General features: G+C 57.7%; 1 protein-coding gene across 1 annotated transcript in view; it reads right to left on the bottom strand.

The window, feature by feature from the left end:
• Nucleotides 1–3: 3 nt before the first annotated feature.
• Nucleotides 4–11,713, bottom strand: part of LOC129519830 (ATP-binding cassette sub-family A member 17-like) — a 67,037-nt gene continuing 55,327 nt past the window's right edge. The window contains exons 25-31 of the mRNA XM_055340665.1: nucleotides 10,814–11,008; nucleotides 5,167–5,354; nucleotides 4,075–4,245; nucleotides 3,619–3,809; nucleotides 3,371–3,444; nucleotides 2,710–2,858; nucleotides 4–484 (exon numbers count right to left, since the gene is read on the bottom strand). Of these exons, the coding sequence (XP_055196640.1) occupies nucleotides 4–484; nucleotides 2,710–2,858; nucleotides 3,371–3,444; nucleotides 3,619–3,809; nucleotides 4,075–4,245; nucleotides 5,167–5,354; nucleotides 10,814–11,008 (1,449 nt within the window). The remainder of the gene's footprint in view (nucleotides 485–2,709; nucleotides 2,859–3,370; nucleotides 3,445–3,618; nucleotides 3,810–4,074; nucleotides 4,246–5,166; nucleotides 5,355–10,813; nucleotides 11,009–11,713) is intronic.

Genomic DNA, 11,713 nt, shown 5'->3' with positions numbered 1-11,713 from the left:
TTTTCAAATGCGCCGGGCCCTCCCATTGGCCGGCCGCGGGGGGAGCGCGCCCCAGAGCCGCCCGGCCCCGGCCGCCGCCCCGCCCACCCGCCGCTCCGGGCGCTCGCCATTGGCCTCGCCGGGACGCGAATTCGAACGCCGGCGGCTGATTGGTGGGGCCCGCGCGGCCGCCCCGCCTCCCCGGCCAGGGCGGTAATGGGGCGGGGCGCCCGGGGAGCTTGCGCGGCCGGGCCGGAGGGGGCGTGTGCGCGCGTGGGCCGGGCGGTTCTGCCGCGCGCCCCGGAGCCTGGCGCTCACCCCGAGGCCGCGCGCGCAGCCGCCCGTGGACCGGGGCGCGGGACCCTCAGGGACGCGAACCTGGCTCGCCGTGCGTCCGCAGGACGTGCCCGCCGGCCCCCCGGCTGCCGCCAGCCACACCGAGCACGGCGTCCCTCGGGCCGGCACGACCCCACGGGGGAAACGCCGGGCAGAGGAGGCCGCGGCGCTTTTTCCGGAGACGCTCTGCTCACTCCCCCCTGCGCGCCCTGGGTCTGCCCCCCCTCCCCTCCCCCCCTCCCCTCCGCGTCCCCGTCCCCGTCCCAGTCCCCGCTGGGCGGCCGCGCACCTAAGCGCGCGAGGCGCTAGTCTGCAGCGGGGGACACAGAAGCAAACGGTCACACACGGGGTCGGAGGGTCCCCATGTCCCAGAGCCCGGGGGCCAGGCCCCGGCAGTCGGGGTTGAGGAGGGAGGGGCAAGGCGGTGCGCACAGGAAGCCCCGGCGGCCCCTGGTGCGCACCCGGGAGCCCGTGGAGAACCCACGATGGACTCTCCAGGTGTCTCGTCCTTCCTGGCACCTTTGGTTACTGTGTCGACCTTGTTACTGTGTCGTCCTCCTCCCCTGCACCCCTGTGACTTTGTTGCTGGTCTCCCTCCGGGCAGGGGCTCACCCTTCCAGCCTAGACTATGGTAGCGCCTTCAAAGGGTCATAAACCCTGGTCCCCACACCCACTCGCCCCCTGGACCCCAGAGAGGCATCCCTCAGTTGTCCTGTCTCTTGTCATTTATGTCCCCATCATTTTATTTATTCAGAGGTTAAGTTTTCTTATTTTTTCAGAAAACCAGTGCTGTTTCCTTGGCCATGCTGTGCGCTCTCACCTGCATACGTCGCCCTGGCAGGAAGAGCCCTGGGGGCCCCGTGGGGTGACTAGCCACTGCCAGAGGCTGAGAAGAGCACATTTACCACGGGGCACCCATGCAGCAGGATGGGAGAACTCATTGGGAAGGTCTTGATTGTTGAGGGTCAGGGATGTTCCTGGCTGGAAGAAGGTGGCCATTGAAGATATGGGGTGGGGGTGGGGGCGAATGAGAAAGGTTCAAGGACAGCAGGGACAGAGGCTGGGGGTTAGTGAAGCCTCTGCGAGCCAGAGCAATCCCACCATTCAGAGGAGAGGAGAACCAGATGCTCTGCAGAGGATGGAGAAACCTCGGGTGGAACACGAGGTGGAACAGTGCTGTCAAGTTGGGTGAGTGGTGACGGGAGGTAGAAGTTTGGTCAAAGACAGTAGACACCACTCCTCCAGAGCTTGGCTGAGAAGAGGGGGAGAGACCTAGCTGCAGAGGAAGAGCCGAGAGGGCTTTTTAGAAGGGACTGGTGGGACCTTGTTGGAGAAAGGCCCTGTGACAGGCACGTCTCAGAGGAGCGTGCTTGTGACAAAGGCACATGGCCCCATCCATCTGGGCGCGTAGGCTGGCCCTGTGGCTCTCAGGCCTGGGCTCAGTGGCTCTCACACCTGAGCTGCCTCAGAAGTACTTGTCAATGTGGGGTTCCTACAACACAGATTGCTGGGTCTCACCCCACATAGTTCTGATTCAGTGGGTCTAGGGTGGGGCCCGAGAATCTGAATTTCTAGCAAGATTCTGGATGATTCACAAGCTGCTGCTCAGGAACCCCACTTTGAGAACCTCTACCTCAGTTGAATCGTGGCGCCGCTACCTGTCAGCTGTGGAAAGTTGATGAATGTCTCTAAGTTTTAGGTTATTCATCTGAATAAGATTTCATGGGTTGATGCAAACTCCTGATATTTGTAGAGACCAGGGCAGAGAATGAGTGGAACCTCACAAATCCAAATATTGAAACACCGAAAAATTGAGACTTAGGTAGCAAACTCGTCAACCTATTCCCTTGCCTTTAGAAGGTACGGCATCATGACAATCACAGTCAGCCCCAGGCCGCTGCACTGTGAGAGGACGTGGCCGATGTTCCTCTGAGGCTGCTTTCACAGCCAGGTCTAGAGGCCATGGGGCCACCCAGATAGGACCCAGGGGATCCTTTTCCACTGACATGGAACTAGGTTCTCCACCAGGCCTCTAAGGTGAGGGGCCCCAATCTGGCAGGGAGTCACCTCGGTCCTGAGTTGAGCTCACTGGGTCTACAAGCTGCTTTTGTACTCCTTGCAGCCTGTGGCAGGCTGTGTACTCTTTATTTTTGCGAGTAAACTGAGGCAAGTGGTGAGGGAGGAAGAGAGGGAGGCTGGGAGGCAGGAGGGGAGGGAGGCTGGGAGGGAAGTTGGGAGGAAGAGGGAGGCTGGGAGGAAGGAGGGGAGGGAGGAGGGAAGGGAGAGACAAGTGGAAAGGGGCTTGGAGAGGGAGGCTGGAAGGGAGGCTGGGAGGCAGGTGGAGAGGGAGGCTGGGAGGGAAGTTGGGAAGAAGAGGGAGGGGGTGAGGTTGATGAATCCTCTGCTGGCTTGTGCTTGTTTTCTTCTTTGGTGAGGGGCATAGAGCCGGTGAAGCTCAGGAAAATGTCCTCCAAGGAGACTTGGTTCACAGAGTAGTCGTCCAGCATGAACTTCGTCTTGGCTTGCTCCAGAATGCCAAACACCTGTTGGGAAGAAGGGAGGCCCCTGTGGACGATGGGCATGACAGGGAGAAGAGAAGGCAGCAGAGAGTGGAAAGAGGGAAGGTCTTGGGGTGTGATGAAGCCCCAGAAGACCCATCTCTTTCAGCTGCCCCCAGAGCACCTTCCAAGGAGTCGGTCCTAGGGAAGTTGGCTGCCTGAGGTCTCAGGGAAAGGCACCAGCCAGGAACAGTGCCAGTGGGCAGAGGCCCCACTGGATCTTGAGCTTGTTGTGGGACCCTGGGCCTGCGGCGTCCCCTCTCCGGACCCGCTTCCCTCTCTGTGAAGTGAGGGGGCAGAAGGAGTTGATCTCAGAGGCCCCTTCCTGCTTACACATCCTTATATTTTATGAAATCAGGGTGAGCGTTACCATGGGGATGGGAAGAGGAAATGCACCAGCTTAGAATGCAGCTTCCACACAGAATAGAGAGCAAGTCACCCCAGAAAGCTGGTGACAACACAGGTTTGCTTCCTCTGAGACCCAGGTATACGCTCACCTTGGCCCAGCTGAGGTCAGCCCCGGGCAGGTGGTAATGGACCATCCCCTGGTGCTCATCTTCCAGGACGCTGCCTGCAGGAGGAAGACACGGCGTCCTCGTGAGGGCCAGGCTGGAGGGCCCGGGACCTTGGAATCACGGCCCTCCTCCCCGGGGCAGTGACAACGAGGACGAGGACGACAACAACGTGGCACCTGGCAGGGATGAGGCCCGGATGCCCTCCCTCGGCAGCAGCCAGCGGCACTCACCCGGGAAGGTCAGGTTCACAAACGCCTTGAACTCCTCTAGCGCCTCCTGCTGCCCGTCGCTCCGGACCTTGGCCCGCAGCGAGTAGCCGCTGCCAAACTTGCTCTTGAGGTGCTGTGGGCTGCCCAGGCACTTGAACTGCCCCTCCACCATGATGGCCAGCCGGGTGCACAAGGCCTCACATTCCTCCATGCTGGGGAGGGGAGCAGAGGCCTGACACAGGGCCGGGCCTGCTGGGGCCTGTCCACTGTGTTGGAGGCTCTCGCAGAGGGGGCCGGTGCGGCGGCCAGATCAAATGGTTCCTGACTCCCACGTGTAGAGGGTGGCCCCCGTGGCTAGGCGGGGCCTTTGCTCACAGCATCTGCATCCGCGGCGACCAGGGCTTCTGCCCACCTGGCCCCACCCAGCCAGCAGTTGTCCCGGCTCTTACCACTGACCCCCAGAGACCCCGGCTCTACCTGTGGGAGGTGATGACGATGGCCTTGCCTGACTCGCGGGCCCGTGCCACAGTGTCCCAGAGCAGGCGCCGGGCCACGGGGTCCATGCCGGTGGATGGCTCGTCCAGGAAGATGACCGAAGGCTCCCCAAGCAGGGCAATGCCAGTGCTCAGCTTCCGCTTGTTGCCGCCACTGGGAGCAGAGTGGGCAAGGTTGGGGTGAGTAGCAATCAACAATCAGCAGTAGCCCAGCCTCCCACTACAGACACACAGCGCCTCTCTCTCTCTCTCTCTCTCTCTCAAGGTCCACTGCCCGCCTGTAAGGTGGCATCGTGACTTGTCTGTCCAGTGTATAAATCATGGCCCTGTGGGGGGCACTGGTCCATGAGTCTTCTTTGAGAGTCTCTATGGCCAGGTAAGGACAGAGGGCCATTTAGCCAACTTTTTTTAAACGAACACATGGCATCTACAGTGTGCACGGGGCTGTTGTAAACTTCGTAAGTCTTAACTTGTTTAATCTTCAAAAGATGCTGGGAGGGATAAATACCTGCCTGAAACCAAAGCCACCAGGGAGGGAAGAGCCAAGGACTGCCTCTGGGCCCCCCAGTCCTCTCTGACTTCCCAGTCCTGGGAGTGGGATATGGCCACACACCTCCAAGGGGCACTGCGCACACCAAGGGGGAGGCTCGGGACTGGCTCTGCGTGGCCCTGGTGGGTAAGCTAAGGGTCGGGGTACACGTGGGTGGCCCCAGAAGACTGAGGAAGACCCCCACCCCCGGCCTCTCAGCGGGACATCAGCAGTATAGACCCCAGACACAGCAAGAACGTGTGCTTGAAATGCAAGGCTACCAAAACCCGAGGCCCTTTGCCAAGTGAAGGATGGTAACACCCGGTACACCGTCTGCTTATCCTCAGCCACCTACCTGGCCCCGGGTCACACAGCAGTGCCTCGGGGCAGCCCAGGCCACAGACCCTTTTGTGCTCGGGAGGTGGCCCTCCACCTGTCCCCACGGTGGCGTGGACTGCACGGCTGCCCCCAGCCTGGAGCAGACGGGCCTCGCCCGGTGCTAAGAAGGGCAAGAGCGCATCTCACCGGTGGAGGGGAAGGCCTCACCTGTACTTCCTCACCAGCGTGTTTGCGAAAGTGTACATGAGTAAGTCATCGAGGACCTGTTCCACGCAGGCGCTGATGTGGCGCTCGGGGATGCCCCGGATCCGGGCAAACATGACCAGCGTCTCCCGGCCGGTCATGTAGTTGAGCAGGGTGTCAAGCTGGGGGCAGTAGCCCACCGACTGGCGCACCTGGGGTTGGAACGCAGCCCAAGAGGGAGGCACGTCAGAAGCCGAGCCGCCAGCTGCATCGGGGCCTGGACAGCTGTGCTGGCGTTGCCCCGGCCCAGGCTCCTGCTCTGCCCTGCATAGACCCACATTTGCCTTGTGGACAGACGTGTGCCGCATGGGGGGAGTGGGGCAACAGTGGCGCTAGGGAGCCCGGGGGCAGCGCTGGCTGGTGGCGTCTGCGTGCGGCACATGCCGGGCTCTCCCCCCACCTGCCCGGCTCAGTGCCCGGCACCTCCCTGCCTCTCCTCACCGTAGGAGCGTCTGGTCAGTAGAAGATGCTCTGTTTTTTTCCCCTTTAAAAATATTTCCTATTAGGGACTCCTGGGTGGTTCAGTGGTTGAGATTCTGCCTTTGGCTCAGGGCATGACCCCGGGATCCAGGATCGAGTCCCGCATCAGGCTCCCTGCATGGAGCCTGCTTCTCCCTCTGCCTGTGTCTCCGCTTCTCTCTCTCTCTCTCTGTGTGTCTCTCATGAATAAATAAAATCTTTAAAAAAATATTTCCTATTAGACATATGACCCGTAAGTAGGTTTTCTCTGTAGAACACTCATGCAAAGGCTACTGGAATCGTGGTTGGGGTGGTGCGCACCTCCAGACTGTACGCACATGTGTGCTCCCCGCCAAGGACCAGTTGTATACTGTTTATGCCAAAACCATATCATCCTGCAACCACCACTGTGCAAATTACTTTCCTAACTCAACAGTGTGTCTTAAAGATCTTTCTCAGTCAAGAAACGCAGCTCTACTCCAACTGAATTTAACTGCTACTTAGCCATCCGGGGAAGGCTTCTAGATTTTATTTACTTATAAAAAAACAACAACTCAGGTACGTGTGAGTGATTTCCAAGTTGTCGCCTTTTTATACTTGCAGCAGACTGCCCAGGCCAAGGAGTCCTCTGGAGTAGATGACGAGAGGGGTAGCATGCTGTTTTGGAGAAATAACCAATGCTCTTCTTCCCATCCGCCTCCCCAGTGAGGGGAGGGACCGCTGTGGGTGCCCCCGGCTGGGGGTCGCAAGGCTCTGACCAGCGCAGGCCAGGAAACCCTCCGGGTGGAGAGAACCAGGGCGGGAGGTACCAGGAATGTCACACAACCAAGGGTGGGGCTTCCCCTGAAGACACCTGCCACCAGGCTGGAGCTACATGCCGGCAGGAGAAGCAGACGTGAATGAAGATGCCTCAGATGTTTCACTATGCTCGTTTCCGGTAGGTTGCCCTCATCGGCTGATTATAACCTGGTGTTTCTTCTAGTTCTTTTTTTTTCTTCTATTTCTAATTCACTAAAAATTGTTTAGAATTGTGAGTGGGATGGAGTTTTTTCTTTGATTTTGTTTTTAAAGGATTTATTTATTTGAAAGAGAGGGTGGGGAGGAGCAGAGGGAGAGGGAGGAGTAGACTCCCTGCTAATCTGGGAGCCTGACAATGTGGGGCTCGATCCCACGACCCCAGGATTATGACCTGAGCCAAAATCAAGAGTCAGACGCCCGATTGACTGAGCCACCCAGGCACCCCTGTTCCTTGCCTTTTGTAGCAGCTTAAGTGAGACACAAGCCACATACCGTGTAGTTCACCCATTCACCACATTCACTCATCAAATATGCACAATTCAGTGCTTTTTAGTACATGCAGGGGGGGTGCATTTATCATCACAGTCAAGTTTAGGACATTTCATCTGCCCCAAAGAAACCCCTGTATCCATTAGCACTCACGCCCTATTGCTTTGAATGCCCAGGGCCCCTGGCAACCACTAATATACTTATTGTCTATACGTTAGCTTGTTCTGGACATTTCACATAAAGTGAATCATATAGTATATGGCTCTTAAAACTTAAAAAAAAATTATTTATTTTAGAGAGCAAGAAAGTGAGAGGGAGCAGGGCAGGGGCAGAGAGAATCCCAAGCAGATTATCCGCTGAGTGACAGGGGGCTGGATCCCAGGACCCTGAGACCATGACCTGAGCCATAGGCAGATGTCACGGACTGAGCCACCCAGACAGCCCTAAAATAAATTTAAAAACAATTTTTACAAGGGGCATCTGGATGGCTCAGTCCATGCAGCATCTGACTCTTGATTTCGGCTCAAGTCATGATCTCAGGGTCCTGGACTCCAGCCCCCCATCGCTCAGCAGGGAGTCTGCTTGTCCCTCTCCCTCTGCCCCTCCCCGTTTGCATTCTCTCTCTCTCTCTCAAATAAATAAAATCTTTAAAAAATTTATTTAATTCATCTCTATACAACATGGGGCTGGAGCTCACGACCCCAAGATCAAGAGGCTGTACACAGCCCTCGGACTGAGCCAGCCAGGTGCCCCTAATACATGGGCTTTGGTCGCCAGCGTCTCTTGCTGAGCATGTGTGTCCCAGGTCCATCCGCGTCGTAGCACCTGTCAGAGCTCCATCCCTTGACATGGCTGAACGTTATCCCTTCCTGTGGATGGACCACATTTTGCGTATCTATTCGTCCACTGACGGACCCTGGATTGTTTCCACCTCTGGGCTGTTGGGATCCTGCTGCTGTCAACATGCATGTACAGGTGGCTGTGTGGACGTAGGCTTTCATTTCTCCTGGACACATACCTGTGAGTGGACTTGCTGGGAGTATGGGGACTTTATGTTTCACCTTAGGAGTATCTTCCTGATAATCTCTGCACTGAGGTCTTCCATCTGCTTATACTGAACAAACTCACTGATGGATCTGATTTCCGTGCACCAGCTTATTCAGGGCTGCATGTCCCATGCGCTCTGGGCTTCTCTTTCTGCTTGGCCGCTTGTCCTTGTTGATTGTTGTTCTTGTTCTCCTTCTGTCCCCCCGGACTGGCTTATCATCCCCTCATTCTTGTGGCTGTTCCCCCGGACTCTAAAGCGTGTGTCCTTGCTGTAGCGCTGGGCCCTATTTTTTTTCTTTTAAGATTTTATTTATTTATTTATTCATGAGAGACACACACAGAGAGAGAGAGGCAGAGACACAGGCAGAGGGAGAAGCAGGCTCCATGCAGGGAGGCCAAGGTGGGACTTGATCCCAGGATCCCGGGATCATGAACTGAGCCAAAGACAGATGCTCAACCACTGAGCCACCCAGGCATCCCTATTTTTTGAAAGCTTTATTGTAATGTTCCTAGAGATTTCTTTCTTGTAATTTCTCCTGCTTTTGGGCTGATAGGGATTTATTTATTTGTATCTCAATGTCTTTCATAAGTTTTAGAAGGTCACATTCATTTTTCAAAATCTGCTTTACCTTCTCTGTCTTTTCCTTCTGAGATTTCAATTACATGTCCGTTAAAGCTTCTTCACCAGATCCCCTGTATCAGATTGTCATATATTGCCGTGTAACGAGTTACCCCAAAACTTAGCCATGGTTTATTTCGTGGTTTCTGTGGGTCAGCTGGTGGATCTGGGGACAGCTTGCCTGGGTGGTCCTGGGCAGGCTCTGTCTTGAGGTGGCTCTCAGCACCCCCACCAGGCCCCCGTCCCTGGAAGCCTAGAGGATTCACTGCCGAGCTCACTCACGTCATGGTGGGCAGGCCTCAGGACTCCACCCATGCTCCGTGTTGCATGGGTCCCTCCACAGGCTGCGAGAGCACCATCAGGACGGGGCAGTTAGCCTCCCACACGGTGAGAGATGTGCGGGAGAGGGTGTACCCCACACAGAAGCTGCGGCGTCTCCTGTAACCCAGTCTCAGAAATGACCTACCATGTCTTCGACAGGATTTTGCTGACCACGTGGACCAGCCCTGGTCCAGCATGGGAGGGGCTGATTGGGAGTGCGAGCGCCAGGTTGGGGACCCCTCAGGCTGTCTCAAAGCTCTTACCTTCTCTTGGGTAGCTTCTGCCCTTTTGACTCTCCAGGCTTCGCTCTAACTTATTTTTTTGAAGAGGGTCTTTGTCTTTTATGCACATGTACCTGGTTATTTATTTATTTTTGTATATCAAGCGTTGCCTTTGCAAAATTGTTTGTAGAAATCATTTGAAGCCAAATATGGTATTATTTTTTTCCCCAGAGGTTTACATTGGCTCCCACCAAGTGCCTGGGAGCTTTGGTGGCTTTGGGTCCCATCAGCCCCATTTCAGAGATTGACATGAGTCCAAGCCATTTTGTGGTCCTTGGAGGAGCTTGTCTACATGTGGCTCATCCCTGCGCCTCGGGCTCAGCCCTTTGGCATCACCACTCCAAGAAAGGATGTGCTCACCCTGAACTCCTGCCTGTCGTTTCAGCATCAGGAGCAATCCTGGGCTCCCAGACACCCTGACCGGACGTGGTCGCCTCCCTGGGCCTCTCCCCATCATCGCTCCTGGCTCGGGAGTCTTCATTGTCTTCTCAGAAGGTTCCCTGGAGATGTTTTTAAAATTTGGTCCTGTTGTTATAGTTCTTGCAAGGAAGCGGGTCAGAGTCACATAATTTGCCATTACCAGAAGTCTTACCCATAATCTGTGTAATAGCAGAACAGTTAAAATGAGTGGTAAACGTCGCACGGCCTGGAGAGGCCTATGGTGGCTGTGGCTGCTCGCCCAGCTGTGGGTCCCTGAAGGGGCTAAAGATTCAGAACGGGCTGCGGGAGGTTCTGCTCTCCCTCTGAACGTGATTTCACTCGCAGACATTGAAGCCAGTTTGATAAACTTGGCGACACGATGGCTTATGCTGTGAAGAGGACACCTTCCATCATGCCACAGCGGCTTGGTCTCTCCCTGCGCCTTTCACTGGCTCCACCAGGTGCCAACTGCCACCGTCACTGCCACCTCCCTGCACGACCAGGGCCCGCTGGTCATTAGAGCTCCTGACCCCAGGGGCACCTGCTGGGCGTTCATGGAATTGGTGCCAGCAGTCGCAGTCCCCAAGGAGAAGCTCAGGTGTGAGGAGGGGGATGTCTGAGCAAGGCCGTCGAGGAGGCCCACGGACACCCGTCTGGCGCACAGGACTGGGGTCGCCCTGTGGAGTGGCTGAGTGGGGGCCCTCGGCAAGCAGGGGATGGGGTGCGGGGGGCAGAGTGACAAGCGGGGCCAGGCGGGGCGGCCCGTGGAGACACAGAGGTGGTGATGCAGCCCCGAGGAACGCCACGGCCTCGCGGGCAGGCAAAGAAGACCTGCGGTGGGCACGTGGACCCCAAGGGTCTTGGTGGGACGAGCTGGAGCGCAGGAGGAGGCTTCAGCTCTGGGGGGGGGGAGGGACGGGGGTTGGTGCAGGCCGCAGGGAAGGCAAGTCCCGCGGCTCCGGAGCCTCGGCCTGGGCACCGCTGGAGGGAGATGACGGGTGGGGAGCTCGGGGAAGAGGTCTGGACGGGGGTGGGGCTGGGAGTCATGCGTCAACCTGACCGGCAGGTGCACCCGCCCTGCGTCTCCCCCCCCCCCCCCGTGTGTTTCTGCACCCCCTCCTGCCAACACAGCTGTGCCTTCCCGGGTGCCACCTCCTTGTCCTGGGTCACACCCTACCTCCCTGATGTGAGAGCGGATGCTGAGCCCTCGGAGAAAGGCATCCCCAGAGGTGATGGGCTCGTCCCCAGTCAGCATTTTGAAGATGGACGTCTTCCCGGCTCCGTTGAGGCCAAGAAGACCAAAGCACTCCCCTGCTTGCACGGTGAAGGACACCTTGTTCACGGCCAGCAGGGGCACCTTGGTGGCGTAGACCTGAGAGACCCGAGGCAGACGGCGCACACTGAGGAGGCCGCAGTCAGCAGCCCGGGGCCACCCTGTGCCTGGCGCCCCGTCCCGGGTCAGGTGCCAGCCGGCCCAGGGGCTCGGAGGGGCTGGGTGAGGCTCTCTTCCCCTCCCGACAGGGCTGGGAGGTTTGCTCTCTCACTCCCGCCCCGCAAACAGAGACCTGGGTCCCCAGGATGAGCCCCTTCCCTTCTGTCCTGGAGGCTAATGAGAGCCCTTTGATGTTGGCCTGACTGGTTAGTGGGTGGGTTGGTTGGTTTTAACCACCAGTGACTCTAGGAAAGCAAAGAATAGGAACAAACGTCCTGGATGTTTGAAGGGTCTCTCAATAAAATTCTGGTGCAAGCTCTGGGGCCGACTCCCCAGGCTTGGTTTGAGCTTTCGGAGCCCCCCCACAATGAAGTCCCCCGAAAACTGCCTTCTAGACCCCAGAGAGGGTCAGCCAGCTGTGTCCAACGCCGAGGCTTCCTGGCCCTGCCCCACAGCCTACTGGGGACGCCCAGGGTCGCTATGGAGGCCCAGGCCCTAACCCCTGGCTTGCGGCACTTTGAAGGCCCACAAGCCGGGATGTGCCCCCTTGGCAGAGGAAGGCTCCCTGGGGCGTCAGGCCGGAGAGCTGGCCAGCAGCACCCGGGCCCCCTGGCGGCTGCGTCCTGTGGAAGGGCCACCAGGGCA

This window comes from Nyctereutes procyonoides, unplaced genomic scaffold (assembly GCF_905146905.1).
Source record: "Nyctereutes procyonoides isolate TBG_1078 unplaced genomic scaffold, NYPRO_anot_genome, whole genome shotgun sequence".
In the NCBI taxonomy this organism is placed as follows: domain Eukaryota; kingdom Metazoa; phylum Chordata; class Mammalia; order Carnivora; family Canidae; genus Nyctereutes; species Nyctereutes procyonoides.
Note: the sequence above shows the minus strand (reverse complement) of the source record. Positions and strands in the feature narration are given on the sequence as shown.